This window comes from Nicotiana tabacum, chromosome 13 (genome assembly GCF_000715075.1).
Source record: "Nicotiana tabacum cultivar K326 chromosome 13, ASM71507v2, whole genome shotgun sequence".
Taxonomy (NCBI): domain Eukaryota; kingdom Viridiplantae; phylum Streptophyta; class Magnoliopsida; order Solanales; family Solanaceae; genus Nicotiana; species Nicotiana tabacum.
Genome location: NC_134092.1, coordinates 3,670,459 through 3,691,035, shown reverse-complemented (window position 1 = coordinate 3,691,035; position 20,577 = coordinate 3,670,459). Strand labels below are relative to the sequence as shown.

Sequence of the window (20,577 nt, the reverse complement as noted above, 5' to 3'; positions counted from 1 at the left end):
GTCTACGTATTTGGCCAAAAGTAAAAAATTTTGTACATCATTTTTGCTGGACATGGCTTATGATGTTTTTACAACGAAACATAAGTTCCATATATGGCAACAAAAGAACCTAAAACTATAATCACCCCAATAAATATGACTTCTATCCCAACATTTCTTGAGTAAGGCTTCCTGATTTTGAGATAGCAGATACATGGAAACAATATTGACAGACTAATGCCCGTAAATGCGCCTATAAATGTCATGACATATTCGAAAAATGGAACGACTAATGCAACAACTGTGCTGATGACCAAAACTGTTCTGATGAAGTAGCTCATAGGTTTACTCTTAACAACAACAACAATAACCCAGTATAATCCCACTAGTGAGATCTGGGGAGGGTAGTGTGTAGGCAGACCTGGGGAGGGTAGTGTGTACGCAGACCTTACCCCTACCATGAGGTAGAGAGGCTGTTTCCAATAGAAACTCGGCATCCTTCCCTCCAAGAACTCCCCACCTTGCTCTTGGGGTGACTCGAACTCACAACCTCTTGGTTGGAAGTGGAGGTTGCTTACCATCAGAGCAACCCCTCTTGTCTAGGTTTACCCTTGCGACAAGGAAATGTATCTTCAATGGCCATTACAATAGGTGAGACAATAAGAGCGTACGCGTACTTGGTTATTGGATTAATTATCGCCGTGTATATTGCAATCTTCGAACTAACTTTTCCAGTGGGGAGATTTAAGGTTACTTGTGACAATAAATTTTGTCCGTACATATTAAGTACCCAATTATTGCCATTGATCCATAAGTGATGGTGCTTAGTATGAAACACAAGAGTAGAACCTGTTGACAAAAAAAAGAAAAGTAGATTAGGGCAAGCTGCTAAATAAAGCTAGATGAATTATCTCTACGTGTAGTACATAAGAAAATATAGTAATTAAGGGTTTAAACTTTAAAGTTTCCTTTTTTCAGTTTCATTATGGACCTTTATAAGTTGAAAATTTTCCAAAATATCTGGTATAAACAGAGGTAAAACTGTTGGACAGTTATGAAAGTTCATGTTGGAACTAAAAATAGCAAATTTGACCTTAAAAACTTTTCCTATAATCTTAAAACTCCAAGAAATTTTTGTCCTATTTATAATTTATAATTCTTATCACATAATAATCGATGTAATCGAAATTTTAAGGTATAAGACACCATTAATAAGGTTTTCGGCACAGTTTGTGGCTGGCTATAGTTCATAAAATCAACTTAATAAGTAAAAGTTTTAGTGAAATATTTAAACTAGTTGCATTTGTTTAATGGGTGGATCTGTCTCTGCCCTCTTTTTAAGTAAAAAAAATTGCTTAATTGAAGGAATCCTCTCTAGTCAAAATATTAAAAGAAGTTTTAAACATTTTGAAGCAAACGCATTGCAAACTCAACTTATTTTAAGTTTTTGCTAAAAATGTTTGTTCTTCACTACTTTTGCAAGAAAGAGTTAAACTCAAAATTTTAAATCTTAAAAAAGGAAAATACTAAGTGTGGAAACAGATTAAACAATCTTTTTAAAAAGTGAATGATACTTTTTCTATTCCATTTTATACACCAATCTTTCTTCTTCCCTTTTTTTTAAAAGACAGATGTCACCTTTCTATATTAAAAAGTGATCTTTAACATGAAACTTTATATTTTAACTTTAATGGCATAATCTTATAACCTTAGAAATGTGATAGCATGTTTATGTCTTTAATATTTTACTTTGAAAATTACATGTTATCAAAAAAATTACCTTGAGAAATTGACTCTTGTCCTTCATGGAATTGCAAAGTGTAGGAAAAACTGCATGACCACAATAACAAAAGGTGAACATACTTATTGCAGTTGCCAATCCACTCCATTTCCAAAGTATACCTTTCTCTTGAAAACCAACACCATCTACTGCACCAATCCAAAAAACTACACAAACTAAAAGAATAGAGGCCAAAACTCCTCCAAGAGAAACATAAGCCAATAACCCTAAGCTTCTTAGCCATGTTGTTGGCAATATTATAAGAGCAGCTAACATGACAAATGTTTCTTTTCCTCCAATTTTAAGGTCACCAATATGAATATTTGCATTTGGGAATAGCTTTTGCAAATTGTCACCTTCTAATATGAGAAACTCAATTGCAACTAAGTATAGTTCAAGATACATAAAAGTTGATATTATTATTCTTCCTTTTTTTTCCAAAAGCAAATTGACCAATGTCAGCATAAGTATTTATTGCTTGAGAGGCACTCATGCATTTTTGTAAAAGTAATCCAGTATAGCAACATAGAATTGCTACCAAGAAAAGTATTATCAAACTTAACCATCCTCCTTCTGAAAGTGCATAAGGTACCGATAGTATTCCAACACCTATATAAAGAAAGAATATATGAAAAAGAAGAGTATAAGTCTGATGCACTCACGATGGTGTCAAAATACAACATGATGCACTAAGCTCCCGCTATGCGCGGGATCCGGGAAGGGTCGGACCACAAGAGAGTCTATTGTACGCAGCCTTACCCTGCATTTCTGCAAGATGCTGTTTCCACGACTTAAACCCGTGACCTCCTGGTCAAATGGCAACAACTTTACTAGTTACGCCAAGGCTCCCCTTCAAAAATTGTAATGCAATTAGGTCAATTACAAGCTAATTAGAAGCAAACATATTTAATAAATATTAGTTGATAATATGATAAAAATGATATTTATTATTATTAAATTGATGGTGTAAAAACTATTTACTTGTTATTAACATGCAATATATACACATATATAGTTAACTTAAATCCAGAGAGAAATAATGTAGACGTTAATGATATATTTTGAGCCAATAGTAAATCAAGAAAGCAAAAATAAAAATAAAAAATCATAGTAAGCGAAATTCCAAATATAATAACAAGAAATTAAGTGATTATTACTTCTTTCTTCTGAAAAATAATGAGCATTAACCTGATAGCGCATTAACACCATTCAAGCATGTCCTAAAGAAAGAGGTTCCTTTGCTAGGCTCCTCAGATTGTGGGATCTGATTTTGACTCTCAATTCTCTCCACATTATGGGATTCCATATTCTCTAACTGCCCAAAGTGTTTGTACACTGAGTTTTTGTAGATTAATAGAGAAAGAAAGATATATTTTGCACACTGTGTTTTTGTAGATTAATGGAGAAAGAAAGATATATACTTTAAATGTTAAAAAGTTACTTTTCACATGCAAAGAGGATCTTGCAAAAATATATTGGAGGAGATATGGTCAGTTACATTAGAAGCATTCAAATATATACCAAAAAAGAGAGGAGGAAACGTTCAATTTTGACTAGGTTTTACATTGTGGGTTTTTGCCCTTCTTTGTAAGAAAATTGCCAACTGTAATTATGTGATAGTATTAAAATCGTTTTCAATTAACTAATGATGTATGCCGATACATAAATCTACGAGGCAGACAACCCTTCTTCATGTTTCTATTATCTTGTTCGAATTATGTTTTATTCGAAATATAACAAGGGGTGTTCATCGGTTGGATTAATAATTCTTTTTAGGTATTTTGGTTCGATATTTTAGTATTCAGTTTCTAGAAATGTTATAAAACTATCATATTTAAATTAATTTAATTTAGTATGACTCGATTTTTCCCCTTTCGATTTTAATATATTCTGTTTAGTAACTTTGGTTAGATCCTCTTGGATAGAGAATTGTAACTTTAAGTTTTTTGTTGTTAAAAGGTAAAAAAGAAAAGTTCTAGAGACGTCCGTTAGTCCGAACTTCGAAATGGAAAGGTTATCCAAGCTAAAGATGTTTGCATTTTCTTTTTTGAATTATGTTATATTTGAAATATAACAACTCTTGCTTGTATGCAGACGAGTGGATTAGGTGCCAACAATTTTTAGGGGACAAAAAATAAAAGCCAAGTACCCATTAATAGATTAACCAAAACCCAATCCAAATACCAAATCTAGACAAGCAGATGAAAGAAATTTAAGCTAATTTGGTAAGAGGAGTAAGATGGTGTTAGAGAGAAAGGAGATGCTGGTAAGTTTGTTTAGCCATATCAGCATAACATAGACTATTCACGCGCTCCAATACAAGTAAGAATCACTTTAAGTACCCCATTGTTGCCATTAATTCAAAAGTGATGGAGTTGAATTTTGGCGAGTATCGTGCCAGGTGAGTCTAACAGGAGAGGAATTCAGACTCATTTCATACTAAGAATGAATTATCTTTATGTGCCACGAAACAAAATTGAACAGAACTTGTAGCCTAAATAAACCTTAATAAGAGGTCTTAAATAAATTTAATAAAATTAACTTTTGTGTGCACCGCACGTGCATCACACGTGCATCTCGTGCGGCACTCGTGCATCCCGTGTTAATAAATAAATAAATACTTTTTAAACATCAAATATATTTGTTAAAATACATGTATGAAGTATAAAGCAAAACTAAGAGGAAAAAACTATAAGTTTCAAAATGATTATATATATATATATATATATATATATATATATATATATATATATATATATATATTCACACACACACACATACTTCCATAAAAAATAAAATAGACAGAGTAATATATGTTATCCAGAAATTATCTTGGGAAATTGTCTATTGGTGGAATGACAAAATGTTAGGAAAAACTGCACTAGAGCTATTTCTTTCCAAAAACCTTATTTTTAACCATAAGCACGTAGTTAAGTGTGTTGGTACCAAGTGAAGCATGTTTGACTCTTCGAGCCTGACTCAATTAGGTCTTTTTATTCAGTATTACTACTATTCTTACCTAAACACCAAAAACGGACTCAATTACCTTTGGAAAGAACCGTGGCATTAAGAAAACTAAATGCTTATTGTTCACTAAAATATAAAAAGAAGCTACAAAATTAAAAAAAAATACTACATTAAACATAGACTAATAAAAAAACAGAATAAAGAAGCTAAAAGCAAACTACTGAAAGCATAATGAATATACATAATGAGAGAGGAAAAGAGAGAACAAAGAGAATATATATACAGAATAAAGAGAAAGAAGAAAATATTATCAGTTATTACAAACCAGATGTCTAAAAGTCATCCAAATAGAAAATAACTCTCCCCCTCCCCCCCGAGCCAGGCCTAGCTCCTCAGACTGGCCAGCTGGTGCCACTGGAGCTGATGGTGGTGCTGGATCTGCTGGTACTGGTGGGTCTGACCCTATGAGCATATCAAATGAAAGACCACTGGCTGCTGCTATCTTGATCACCTATCTCCTCAGCTTTTCAACTGATTTCCTGGATGCTTGGGATTTCTTCATTTTCTTTACCTGCTTCCCCAGTTCCTCAATCATTGCTCCATGTGCTACCAAGGTGTCCATGATGGTGGTCTAGTTCTCCAAGATCTTCTTCAATGTATCCTCCACTATCGGAGGAATCTGGGGTGCCAGAGTGGATGACTGTGCTACAACAGCACTGGATATGTCAGACAGCTTTGCAGTGGCTGTCTGCATCCAGGTGTTGAGGCTCGCCAGTGTTTGGGAGACTCGCAATGCAGATAGTGGATGAGCGGGCATGGGCACCGGCTTCAAAGCCGATGTGGAAGGCACTGATGCTGAAGGGCCTGAAGAAGGAGGTGGAGGCATAGCTGCTGCACCATTAGAAGGCTCTGCTGAAGTAGATGGCATGTTAACTGTCTTAGCAGCTACCCCGACGGGCTCATCAGACTGGCCTGCAGTAGTAGAGAGCTGACCTTTTTTCTTTGGGTTTCCACCACCCATCAAAGAATACCATTAGAAGGCCTTCTTCGCCCGTACCTTGGTACCAAAATCCCTCGGTTCCACCCCCGCATCCGTAAGGTACTCAGTGATAGTGTTGGGATATGGGTAGGAGGTGTCACCTTGCCTGGCGACCACAGACATGTTGGCATATATCACGACACCCACATTGATTGGGTACCGGGCTATGATAGAAGCAACTAGCACTGCCCGCTGAATTGGAAGATTTGTTTCATTTTGGCACGGGTCTAGTATGCTACACACGAATGTTTGCCATCTTTTTTCATCAAAATTTAGGGTGTTCCGCTGAATGGGAACCCCTGCTGTGATCCATGCTGGAGGCGGCCCCGGATCTGCAAGAATCTCAGCTAGCCATGGTCGAACTGCACCTCTCAGTGCTAATTTTTCCAAGTATTGCACAGGCTCCACATCCTCAAACCTTAAATACGTGTTCAAGGTGCTCTGATCGAATCTCACCTTCAGATTTCTCACTTTTGTTACCTTGGTCCCTTTCTTTGTTTGCACCACATTGGCGTAAAATTCCCGGACCAGGTATTCCTTGGCATCTACCACACTTTTGGTGAACCACATCCACCCCTTCCGCTCCCCAAACCGTCTCAACACTGCCGGGTTGTATTTGTCAAGGTCTTTAATCATGAACTGATGCTCAAGAGTGAGCGATCTCACTGGCCACCACTATCGGAAGCTTATGAAAGCAGCTAGACTAATAAACCTATCTTCCCAAATCTCTTTCTTCTTCGACCTCTCAAGGCCGGCAACTCTGATATCACCCCCTCGGCCATCATCTGGAATATCATCAACATCCACTATAGTAGCAGCTGCATCGGGGGCATGTATGGATGAGGGCTCTGAAGCCTGACTGTCACCTTCCGAACCCTCGGAAGTGCTCTCATAGGAGGAAGGCTCATCTCTAAGTTGGTATTTTCCCAATGGCCATTGTGGCTGTGATTGAACAACGGGCTGCTCTTGCAATGAATCACCCTCTGACGCTTCCCGAGATGGGACATATGACCTATACTCGGATGGCTCGGGCTGTCGTCCTCGGCCTGCTATGGCTTTCTTACTAATTACCCTTTGCAGGGCGAGGGGTAAATTGCTTTTGCCTCTGCCTCTGGAAGGTTCACCCCTCCATTTTGATGTATCACCACGACCTCGTGATCTAATCATTTTCTGTAACAAACAGTAGCAGGAGTCAGTTCTAATTCAAATGCAGATAAACAGACATTCACAGAACAAAACATATTTGTAGGGTGAGGAAGTGCGGTCCGCATAATTGCAAGTGCGGTTGCAGCCTGGGTTGTGTGGACCACACAATTTGGACTTGAGGCCGCAGAGATGAAACTGCAGTCCGTACAATTTTGAGTGCGACCGCACATCTGAAGTGTGGTCCGTACAATTGTCAGTGCGACCGGACTATGAATACCTCAAAATGGAAACTCTCTGAAGACTGAGATTGGCCTGATCTGTGGCTGCACATACTTTTCTGCGGCTGCAATGAGATTATTGCGATCCACACAATTGCAAGTGTGGTCCGCACATTATTGTCTTACCAACTACCCTAGTCAACACTTCTGCAGACCGTACAATTTCTTGTGCGGCCGCAGATTTCAAAATTAGGTTGGGCAAATTCCTTAAGGGGTCGTTTGGTATGAGGTATAAGAAAGTATAGTGCTGATATAAAAATTTAATACCACCTTAATACTTTATTTGGTTAGCAATCCTGGTATAAGTTATTCCGGGATTATAATTAGTACTAGGATAACTTATACCTAGTAGAGGGTGGGGTAATTAGTGCGGGGATAACTTATACATTCTTCTTAGAAATTATGCAATTGTCATTTTAATACAACATACTAAATAATAGATAAAAAATAATACCAGGATAACTAATCCCAACATAACTAATTCCAGCATAACTTATCCCGGCATAAGCCATATTCAAACCAAACGACCCCTAAGGGTTTTGATTTATGCACAAATTGGACATGGTAATAGAAATTAAACATAATAATCAGGATACCCATTCCCCAAATAGCAATTATGAGTTGACCCACACAATTTAAACCCCACATGGATAGAAAATTGACTTCTAATGAAACCCAAAACCCAAACCCATTGAGAAATAGAGCTCCAGCGACAGGCAATTTGCGACGACTTACGCATGAAGCTCTCGCGAGCCATTAATGGCTTCTCCAGCCACTGTCCAGTCTCCGCCTGAGACTGGTCAGTCATCCCTACAATCCCCTTAACCCCAAACAACAACTACCAACCCTAATCCAATCCAGAACTACGTGAAATTATTACAACCAACGATAATAAATGCCCCCATGCAGTCGCAACCCATCGTAACCCTAAAACCAAATGAGTATATTCATGGGGAGCCAGTTGTGAGATGGAAAAAATAGGAGGTTCGTCAATCTATTGCACAACAAGGATTGCACTTTGCAGTACTGGGAAAATTCTCGTATGGTAAGCTTGTTATTCAAGAGCTACATAAAGCCATCCCTATACAATGAGAATTAAAAGGACAGTGTTTAGTTGGTTTAATAGAGGACATTCATGTATTGATTAAGCTTTCATTGATAGAGGATTATATATACTTGCTCTCAAAGCCAGATTTTTACTTGAAGATACAAGGTGATATGTGGCAGATGAGGTGTACCAAATGAAATCCATGGTGGAAACCTGATGAAGAGATACCTGTAGCTATAGCCTGGATTTCATTTCAAAATTTACCTCCAAACTTCTTTGGTAAGGAGTTTGTGTTCTCATTGGCAAGAGCAGTAGGCAGGCCATTACATGTGGATTTAGCTACTCAGAATGGTACTTGACCAAGTTGTGGCAAGGTGAAGGTGGAGGTGAACTTGCTTTCAAATTTTGCACAAAGAATTAAGATAGTAGAGGAGAAGGATGAGACTGGGCCAGAAGAATTCAAGTGGATCAAGATTAGGTATGACTATATGCCTAAATATTGCAAAAGTTGTAAGACGCAAGGCCATAACGAAGCTGAGTGTTGGGTCATTAATCTTGAGCTTAGGAAATTTGAAGAACAAGGCAAAGACAAAGTGAAGGAGAATGATTTTGTTGGTACTACAACTGCTTCAACTAAGGTACTTTCCAGTGGTAAAGTATTGGGTAAACTAATTGCAATTCATGCTAGGCAGGAGTGGATGCAAGCAAGGAAGAATAAATATCAATGTGATACAAGAGGATATATTATTGATAACACAAAAGAAAAAGAGATTGACAATGGAAAGGGGAAGAACAAAGTTGAGGCAGTAGTAACAAATAACAAATTTGATGCACTGGAAGTCGAGGAAATTGATCAACCAACGCTGAGGATAACTGATGGCAAGGGTGATAAAAATAGCAATGCACAACAGAAGAAGCAACAAGAAGTTGAAGCACATAAGGTTCAGGAGAATGAGCAGGTGAAGAATAAGGGAAATCAGAAGGCTATCTCTAATGTTTCTGGGAATCCATTAGCGGCTAAGGTAGGAATTACTAATACTAGTAATACAAGGATTAGGGTTGAGGAACAAAATTTAGTACAAAAGAATAAAAAAGTTTCAATTGTGGAACAAGGTGAAATTAAAGAGCAAAAATGTGTGTCAAATATGGATAAGAATGTGAATTCTACACCTACTGGGATTGCCATACCAATGGGGAGTGGGATTCAAAGTGAGGCAAAAGACAATGTTCCTAATCCTACTGATCCCGGGATTGAAGAGACTAATATGAGAGAGTCTACATTGGAGTGGGTACATAGACGTTTTGGGTCTAACAAAGAAGAAATTAGACAGCTTAATGTTACTTTGAACCATTCCTGTCAAGAATTCCATCTCAAACGTATGAAGAATCGGGACAACATGAGGATAATAATGAGGTTAATTCAGGGAAATCTCTATGGAGTGAAGAAGTTGATAATATGTAGGTTCAAATAGACACAACAATTACTACAGGAGGCAAAGGAAAGAAGGCCAACAAGCAGGAACAAACACTAAACAACATAGAACCAACAGCTACAGTAAACCCTAGAATTCAAAACACTAGGGTTGACGATAGTTTGAGCTCTAAATTGCAGTAATCAATTCCACCAGCTGGAGGTGATAGATGATCATTAGTTGAAGCTAGAACTCATGAAGGAGCAGCTGCTGCAATAGTATCCAAGAATCAGGCCAATGTAACAGTAAACCCTAGCAATGCTAGAGAGTTTGTGGGCACTGTTGATGGTGTTCCGGTGTATTTTTTGGGGAATGATCAAGTTGGGGATATTAGTGTGAAGGTCTTGGAGGATACAGTGGGATCAAATCACCAAACAACTGATAATAAGGGTAGTGATCCCAATTGAACAGTAATTCCTAGGGTTTCTGCTACAGTGAATCCTAATTTAGGTTATGTATATGAACTTTAATTTAAAGTGATGCAGGAGAATATGGTTCTAAGGGAGAAGAATTCAGACATGTTAAAGGAGGCAACAATGAGGGCACATGATGAAATTGAGAATGCTTTAGTACCCAGGGATCTAGGTGCAATTGAGTCAATGCAAATGTCCTGTGTTACAGCCACTGATCAGATTATGCAGTTGCAGCTCAATTTGCCCTCGAAGTCACCATTGCAGACACTACATGATAAAGTTACACACAATGTGGAACCTGTTGATAAATCTTTCATGGAACAGCAACAACTGGAGGAGGAAGAGGATGATGAATCAACTGTTGGCAATTTTAGACAAGTCGTAAGGGAGGCTGATCTATCACCTAGAACCAGTGGAACGGGAGAAGAAGGCTAAGAGGCAGACACAGAATAAGGAACCTGTTCAACCTACAAGAATCTTTCCCAGGAGGGCAGCCTCACAAACTAAATGATGATGAAGACACTTATTTGGAATATCAGGTCTGTGAATACTGATCAGGCCTTTCCTTGGGTGATCAACATGCATAGGGAGCATAATTTTTTGTCATTGCATTAATGGAACCATTCCAGAAGGCAGGTCACATACAAAGGTATATGAGGAGATTGAATATTGAGACTGCTTATTCAAATTTGAATAGGAAGATATGGCTATTTTTTGATGTTGTGGTAGAATGGCAGTTAGTGACAGAAACTGAACAACAGGTAACTGTAAAAATGTTTCATCTTGATCATCGCAACATATTATGATGACATTTGTATATTCAAAATGCTCTGCATTAGAGAGACTAGAACTATGGGATAACCTATACTACATGGCAAGTGATATAGAGCTACCTTGGCTAGTAGGAGGGGACTTTAATGTGGTGTTACATAAAGATGAAAAGATAGGTAGATTGCCAGTGCACCCTCCGAAATATGAGGATTTTGCATTTTGTGTAAATTCTTGTGGACTATTTGATCAAGTCTACAAAGGCAGTCCATTTACATGGTGGAATGGGAGGCTTAATGCTGAGTGTATATTCAAAAGTCTGGATAGGATATTTGTCAATTTGCCATTTCAGAACATGATGCCAATAATTGAAGTGGAACACTTAATCAGAACTAGATCAGATCATACACCATTACTCATGACATGTGGTGAGCAGGCTACAAACTTTGTCAAGCTATTCAGATTCTTAAATTTCTGGACAAAACATGCTACATTTATGGATGTGGTGAGGCAGAATTGGAATGCTAATTTTATTGGAGACTCTTTCCTAATGTTCAAGCACAAACTCAAGAAGGTGAATGTAGCATTATCTTAATGGAGTAGGGATACATTTGGAGACATCTTCAAACAGTTAGCAATACTGGAGGATATTGTTAAGGTGAAGGAGATGTTATTTGAGGAGGAGCCTACAATTGAGAATATGATTGTTCTTCAGAAAGCTCAAGCAGAATTGAAGAAGTACCTGAGTATAGATGAGCACTATTGGAAGCAAAAAGCTGGAATGACATAGTTTGCTGAGGGTGATAGGAACACTAGTTTCTTTCATAACCATGTTAATGGAAAGAGAAAGAAGTTACAATTGAAAAGGATTCATAATGGAGATGGGGCATGGCTTGAAGATCAAGAGCAGATGGCTAATGCTGCAGTTAAATTCTATCAAAGACAATTCACAAAGAAGGGAGATCCTACAGATTTTTCTATGTTGGACAATGTCCCAGCTATGGTGACCATGGAGCAGAACTTGGAACTATGCATGTTTCCAACTTTAGAAGAGGTCAAGGCTGCATTATTTTAAGTGGTAATAGTGCCAGCGATCCTGATGGATTCACTGTGCTCTTTTATCAATCATGCTAGGAGGTGATATGCTATGATGTTCACAATATGGTGCTTTATTTTTATGGAGGTGCCAAAGTCCATTACTCATACTAATTTGGTATTACTGCGGTATTGCTGCCAAAGAAGCTAAGGGTACAAACATTCTCAGATTTAAGACCTATAAGTCTGAGTAATTTCATCAACAAAGTGATGTCTAGAGTTCTTCATGATAGATTGGAAAAGTTCTTGCCTAGCTACATTTCTCCTAACCAATCTAGATTTGTGAAAGGAAGGAGTATCTTTGAAAACATCCTACTTACACAGGAAATTGTCACTGGCATAAGGATGAGAGTCAAACCTGCTAATGTGGTGATTAAACTTGACATGGCAAAAGCATATGATCGGGTGTCATGGAAGTATTTGATGCATGTACTAAGAAGAATGAGGTTTGCTGAACACTTTATCACTATGGTTTGGAACCTACTCTCTAATAATTGGTATTCAGTGTTGGTTAATGGACAATCATCAGGTTTTTTCAAGTCTACAAGAGGAGTGAAGCAAAGAGATTCACTCTCTCCTGCCTTGTTCATTTTATCAGCTGAAGTTCTATCTAGATCTTTGAACAAACTGTTTGAAGATAAGTCATTTGTTGGATTTGGCATGCCTAAATGGTCTGATCCTTTGAACCATTTGGCATATGCTGATGATACAATTATCTTTGCATCAGCTCATCCCCCCCTCATTGAGTAAGATTATGGTAGTACTAGGAGGTTATGAGCAGATATCGGGACAATTGATCAACAAAACCAAGAGTTCCTATTACATGCATAACAATGTTTCATATGCCTTATTTTAAGCAGTTGGTGATATTACTTGCTTTACTAGAGGGCATTTTCCATTCACATACTTAGGGTGCCCTATGTTTTACACTAGAAGAAGGAAGGAGTATTATGAAGATCTTATCAAAAAGGTGAAGGCTAAGTTACACGCTTGGAAAGGTAAACTGTTATCATTTGGAGGAAAGGCAACTCTCATTACTAGTGTTCTTCAAAGTATGCCAGCGCACTTATTGTCAGTCTTGGATCCTCCTGATAATATACTGGAGGATTTGCATAAAATCTTTTCAAGATTCTTTTGGAGCACCAAGTAAGAAGGTAGGAGTAGGCATTGGTCATCTTGGATAAATTTATGTCTGCCTAAAGAAGAATGGGGGCTAGGTTTTAGGTCTTTACATGATGTTTCAAAAACTTTATTTGCTAAACTTTGGTGAAGATTTAGGACTACTAAATCGTTGTGGTCCAACTTCATGTGAAACAAGTATTGTAAGAAGGAGCTGCTTACTGCTGTGCAATTTAGAGAGGGGTCTCATGTGTGGAGGCAAATGTTGAATACTATGGAGGAAGTAGAACATGAGATCATGTGGGAGATGAAGAGTGGAACAACCAACATATGGCATGAAAACTGAACTGGGCTAGGTGCTCTCTATCATGTCCTGCCTCCAGAGTTTCCAATAAATGAGGATTTGCAAGAGGTGGCTGAATTGAGGTAAGGAGGATCATGGAATGACCATCTGGTTGATCAAAGCTTCCCTGAAGAGATTGCTGATCATATAAAATACAATGTCCATTATGATGGTAGTGAGGAATACTGGGACAAACCATATTGGATGCCAACATCATCAGGCAAGTTCACTATTAGTAGTGCTTGAAAAATTCTGAGGCATAGAGCTAATCCTAATCAGGAGTTCAAACAAATATGGACACAAGGTTTTCCATTTAATATATCTTTCTTCTTATGGAGGTTATGGAGGCAAAAAATGGCTACTGATGATCTATGGAGGAGACAAGGGCAGATAGTTATGTCTAGATGTTGGTGTTGTCAGCAACCTCAAGAGGAAACATTAGAGCACATCTTCTTAACTAGCCCTACTACATCAAAGGTATGGAAGCTGTTTATGGGAGATGCAGGGATTAATGTGCCCTTGATACAAGTGAAACAAGTGATAAAGAACTGGTAGAATGCAAAATGTTTTCCAAAGTTAAAACCATTGTTTGAGGCAGCTCCAACTATCATTACATGGGAAATATGGAAGAAGAGGAATGTAGGCAAGCATGGGGGAACTGTCTCTACTAATAGAGTTATTCATAAAGTCAACAAGATATTGTATCAATTGGCAAGGGTTAGGTATCCATGGTTGTCCTATATACCTATGTTATGGCCAGATATGATCCAGTTCTTTAAATCTTACAAACTAGTATTGATCTACTTGGCAGCTCCCTCATCATGGGTGGTATAAGTGTAACACTGATGGAGTATCAAAAGGAAACTCTGGCCCTAGTTCACTTGGCTTTTGTGTGAGAGATGATGCAGGTGATTTAGTGTATGCAAGGGCAGTGGACTTAGGAGTGACCACCAATGTTGTTGCTGAGGAAAAAGCAATTCCGCAAGGTTTGGAGTATTGTGTGGAGTATGATCTTCATCCTCTCATATTGGAAACTGACTCTTTGGTGCTAAATTAGGTTATTGAAGGGTAATGGGATCCACCTTGGTCTATAGGACCAGATGTGCAAAAGATTAAGGGGCTGAGAGATCTCTTTAATGTGATCTTTCAACATGTGTTCAGAGAAGGCAACTCAGTTGCAGATATTTTAGCTAACATTATTTTTTCTTTTGCAGGTTCAATTGAATTTCAATGCTTTGCTAAACTACCTAGTGCAGGGAGGATACTGATTAATCTTAAGAAATATCAAACTCCTAATCTTAGGGTTAGGATTGCCAAATGAAGAGCTCCAGATTGATGATCATGCTAGGTTTGGTATTACAATTGCCTACTTGTCACTTTGCTATGGTTAGATTCTGTATACTGTTGGAGTATCTTCCAGTGGTATTAGCATGTTATCATGCTCATTTTGGAGGTACTATAATAGTGTATGGAGGTGTAAGTACAAGTAGGTTGTGGACAGTTCTTTTTATAATGTTGCTGGATTTTCTAATGCTTAGTCATAAGGTTTTTGGATTCTGGTTATATGTTAATGACCATGTACTTGAATGTATACTTGATCAATGGTTCATGATATGCAAATGCTGGGATCCAAGAGTCTTACCAGAATTTGAAAGTGGTCGTGTGTCTATGTGTATTGCTAGGACATTAGCCAGTGGTATTGACATGCTTTCATGCCCAATCTGGCAATGTAATGGCAGTATGCATAGTTGCCTCGAATGGTGTATAGGCTACTGGTTACTACTGGCAAATTTCATCTCCTCATGCAATCACATTTAGGGAGACAGTAAGCAGGTTATTGTTTTATTATAGGAGACTCATGTTTACTGCTCATTATAGCTTAGTTTCAAAGGATCATTCAATGTTACTGGAAGGTGTAATGTCTCAGATTAGTATGCTTTGTAATGTCATGACATTATTCAGTGGTATTGACATGTATACATGTCCAATCTGGAGGTGTTATGGCAGTGCAGACGTGTGGTATATATTGCAGGAAATGAAACCTTTCACTGTATCCTTGGACAGTTTCATATTACATAGTTGCTTCTTGGAATATATTTCTTTCATCTTATGCAAGGAAAACAGAAGTGCTGCGTACATTACTCATGGAGTTGGTACTCTACTTGGATTCTTGGTCATCTCCAGTTGATGGTGTTGCTTGGAGATTTACATTTGCCTTGTCCTTTGGAACGCAAAACTTGGCGCCTGGTGAGAGCGTAAGAGGTGCTACATTGAGGTTTTGCACTTGGCTTGTGGATACACACACCTTCATATGTGGGGAGTTGGCTTTGACATTACTTGTAATAGCTAGTAGTTCATATTTCATTAGATTTAGCCTTAGTTTAGCATTTTTGAGGTTCTTTTGGACAAATTGTAAACATTGGATCCTGGTTTTTCTATTTTATATATATTAGCCACTAGGCAGCCTGCCTAGTGGTATTTTTACTAAAAGAATTGACTTCTAATGGCAAATGATCTAAAATAACTAAAATATTATAAACTAAACTAAGAAAATTAAAGAATCCTAGAAATGATTTGAACATACCAGTGATGAAGTAGTGCTAAGGAATGATCACAAATGCGTATCTAGGTGGTAGATGAGTGAACAGATGTGTGCAAAGTTTTAGCCCGTTTTTAAGTGCTTAGAGAATGAAAAGTTTGTACAGTAGCCTTAGCATTACTATTTATTCAAAAAGGATCTTGCTAAGGAACAACGAGACGAGTGCGGCCACAAAATCCCTTCTGTGTTCCGCACTTTGCTACCTGGAGGTTCACTTTCCTTTGATGATTTGTGGTCCGCAGATTTAGCTGTGCGGCCGCAGATTTTGGTGCGGACCGCAGAATTCACTGTGCTGCCTCACTTTGGTTGTTTCTCTGACAAACAAATTTCAGAGAGTTTGCATTTTTCCATCTCAATTTGTGCGGTCCGCACAGGAATTGTGCGTCCGTAATTGCCTTCTACTGTAGCATTCAAAATTGTGCGGTCCACACTTTTTCCTTACTTAGCCAATTTTTCTGAGCACAGTTCCTGTAAAGCACATTCATTCCTACAACACACTTCAAATCTTGTTAGCACAAAATAAGACCTATCTAAAGAAGAAGAGAAGAAAAAAAAATATGGGTTGCTTCCCAAGAAGTGCCTGATTTAACGCCGCGGCACAACACAAATTACCATCACTTCAAATGAATCACTGCCACCATGTGGCCATTATTAGATTGTCCCAAATAATGCTTCACCCGGTGACCATTGAATCGGAATACCTCATAATTTTTGTTCTTCAAGTCCAATGCACCTAAAGGTGTCACACCCACAATTTCAAAGGGACCACTCCATTTGGATTTCAGTTTTTCGGGAAACATCTTCAATCATGAGTTGAACAACAAAACAAGATCGCACACCTTGAACTTCTTGTTTCTGATGTATTTGTCATAAAAGTACTTCATTTTCTCTTTGTACAAGGACGAACTTGCATATGCATGGTACTGGAACTCATCTAATTCATTCAATTGTGCAACTCACAAGTTAGCGGTTGCATCCTAATCAAGATTTAACTTCTTTAAATCCCACATGGATTTGTGCTCGAGTTCCACCGGAAGATGACAAGCTTTGCCAAACACCAACCGGTATGGAGACATCCCAATAGGTTAAAAGCAGTCTGATAAGCCCATAGTGCATCATCAAGCTTCTTTGACCAATCCGTCCGGTTAGCATTCACTGTTTTGGACAAAATACTCTTTATCTCCCGGTTAGATACTTTCACTTGATCGCTTGCTTGTGGATGATAGGGAGTCTTGACTTTATGAGTGACACTGTACTTGGTGAGTAAAGTGTCAAAAGCCTTATTGCAAAAATGCGACCCCTCGTCGCTTATGATAGCCCGTAGACTACCAAATCTTGTGAAAATATTCTTCTTCAAGAATGCCACCACACTTCTCGCTTCATTGTTGGGTAGATCAACGGCCTCAACCCATTTAGACACATAATCAACCGCGACCAAGATGTAGGTGTTTCCACAAGCACTCACGAAGGGACCCATGAAGTCAATATCCCACACATCAAAGATATCAATCTCTAAAATGGTAGTGAGAGGCATTTCATTCTTCTTTAAGATTCCACCGGCCCATTGGCATTCATCACATCTTTTCACCATATCACTTGTATCTTTGTAGATAGTGGGTCAATAGAAACCGCAACTTATCACTTTAACCGCCGTTCTTGCTTCGCCATGGTGACCACCATAAGGCGAAGAGTGACAAGCCTCAAGAATAACATTTTTATCTTCTTCCGGCACACATCTTCTAATTACCCCATCCGTGCAAATCTGAAAAAGGTACCATTCATCCCAATAATAGTCTTGACAATCCCATTTGAGCTTCTTCCTTTGGTTTGAAGAGAACTCATCTAGGATGAAACCACTTACAAGAATATTTGCTAGATCTGCGAACCATGGAACCTCTTTTATTGAAATAGCCAAGAGTTGCTTATCGGGGAAAGAGTCATTGATTTCAAGGCATTCATGCGGCCTCCCCTCCTCCTCCAAACGAGACAAGTGGTCCGCCACCTGATTTTCACTCTCTTTCTGATCTTGAATGTCAGTATCAAACTCTTGCAACAATAGCACCCATCTTATCAACCTAGCTTTTGAATCTTTCTTGCTCATAAGATAACAAAGTGCCGCATGATCCGTGTGGACAATCACTTTTGCACCTATCAAGTACGGGCGAAACTTCTCAATAGCAAATACAATGGGAAAGAGTCATTGAAATAGCCAAGAGTTGCTTATCAGGAAAATAATCATTGATTTCAAGGCCATCATGCGGCCTCCCCTCCTCCTCCAAACGAGACAAGTGGTCCGCCACTTGATTTTCACTCTCTTTTCGATCTTGGATGTCAATATCAAACTCTTGCAACAATAGCACCCATCTCATCAACCTAGCTTCTGAATCTTTCTTGCTCATAAGATAACGAAGGGCCGCATGATCTGTATGGACAATCACTTTTGCACCCATCAAGTACGAGCGAAACTTCTCAATAGCAAACACAATGGTGAGGAGCTCTTTTTCGGTAACAGTGTAATTGACTTGGGCATCATTCATGGTCTTACTAGCATAGTAGACCGGATGAAAAATCTTGTTGATATGTTGCCCCAAAACTGCTCCAACCGCTATATCAATAGCATCACACATGAGCTCAAAAGGAATGCTCCAATTAGGAGCGGTGATAGTGGGAGTAGTTGTCAACTTGAACTTGAGCAACTCAAATGCTCTCATGCAATCATCATTGAAGTGAAATTTAGCATCTTTATCCAAAATCTTGCACAAAGGGTTCACCATTTTGGAAAAATCCTTTATGAAGTGCTGGTAAAACCCCGCGTGACCCAAGAAACTTCTCACGCCCTTCACGGATGTTGGAGGTGGAAGTTTGGAGATCACCTCTATTTTCGCCTTGACGACCTATATTCCCTTCTTTGAAATCTTATGGTCAAGGACAATACCCTCCTCGACCATGAAATGACATTTCTCCCAATTCAACACCAAGTTCGTTTCTTCACACCTTGCCAATACCTTATCCAAATTTGCCAAGCAATTATCAAAGGAATCCCGGACTACTAAAAATTCATCCATGAAGAATTCAAGGTGGTCCTCTACCATATCCATAAAGATCGCCATCATATATCGTTGAAAAGTTGATGGTGCATTGCATAAGCTAAATGGCATCCGCTTGAAAGCAAAAGTGCCACAGGGACAAGTGAAAGTTATTTTCTCTTGATCTTCCAGGGCAATAAGGATTTGATTGTAGCCCGAATATCCATCTAGAAAGCAATAGAATGCCCGGCCGACCAACCTATCAAGCATTTGGTCAAGAAAGGGTAGTGCGAAATGGTCTTTCCTTGTGACTTTATTTAGCTTCCGATAGTCCATACACACTCTCCACCCGTTCACCGTTCTTGTTGGAATCAACTCGTTCTTATCATTGGTGACTACAGTTATGCCCCCTTCTTCAGAACACATTGCACTGGAGAAGTCAACGAACTGGCAGAAATGGGGTAGACCACCCCGGTATCTAACCACTTTATGATCTCCTTTTTGACCACATCTTGTATGGCTTCATTGAGTCTCCTTTGATATTCAATGGAGGGTTTGGCATCTTCCTCCAAGTTAATCTTGTGCATGTAAAATGCGGGGCTTATTCCCCGAATATCCGCCAAAGTCCACCCAATAGCTTTCTTCCTCTTGTGGAGCACCGCCAATGTTGAGTCAACTTGTACGTTAGTCAAAAAGAGAAAAGAATAACCGGTAACATAGAGCAAGGGACAAGGAATTCATACCTGAGATGTGGAGGTAATGGCTTCAACTCCAAGATAGGAGGCTCTTCAATTAAAGGCTTTGTATGAGGAGTTTTCCTATTCTTAAGATCCAAGGGAAGTTTCCGGGGTGCATAATTGTACGACCCCATCCCTTGCAAAGAATTAACACATTCCATGAAGCAATCCATATCATCATCATCAAAATTGAGCAAAACGGCCTCCAACATGTCACCCACATTAATCGTGGCACTTGTATCATCAATAATCACATTGGTCACCAAGTCCACGAACGAACACACTTCATTGCTATTCGGCTACCCCATAGATTTGTACACGTGGAACACCACCTTTTCATCATCCATCCAAAAATTGAGTTCACCGGCTTTCACATCAGCAAGAGCCTTCCCCGTTGTAAGAAAAGGTCTACCAAGAATAATCGGCACCTCATAATCCACTTCACAATCAAGAATAACATAATCCACCGGGAGAATGAACTTGTCAACTCGAACCAATACATCCTCTATCACCCCCAATGGTCTCTTCATTGTACGATCGGCCATTTGTAATCTCATAGATGTGGGTCTTGGTTGCCCAATTCCCAATGTCTTAAAAATCAAATAGGGCATCAAGTTGATACTCTCTCCAAGATCACAAAGATCTTTTGCAAACTCGGTACTTCCAATGGTACAAGGAATTGTAAAAGCACCAGGATCTTCCAACTTAGGAGCCATCGAATGTACAATTGCACTCACTTGGTGAGTGACTTTGATAGTTTCAAAATTC

The 20,577-nt window shown here is 38.8% G+C and overlaps 1 protein-coding gene and 1 pseudogene across 1 annotated transcript; one reads left to right on the top strand and one right to left on the bottom strand.

Annotated features, from left to right (window-relative positions):
- Positions 1–37: 37 nt before the first annotated feature.
- Positions 38–3,200, bottom strand: LOC142168441 (amino acid transporter AVT1I-like; annotated as a pseudogene).
- A 7,793-nt stretch (positions 3,201–10,993) lies between these two features.
- LOC142168440 (uncharacterized) lies at positions 10,994–11,680 on the top strand. The gene is made up of 2 exons (XM_075229115.1): positions 10,994–11,464; positions 11,522–11,680. Exons 1-2 carry the CDS (start codon positions 10,994–10,996, stop codon positions 11,678–11,680), a joined length of 630 nt encoding a protein of 209 aa, XP_075085216.1.
- Positions 11,681–20,577: the final 8,897 nt, after the last annotated feature.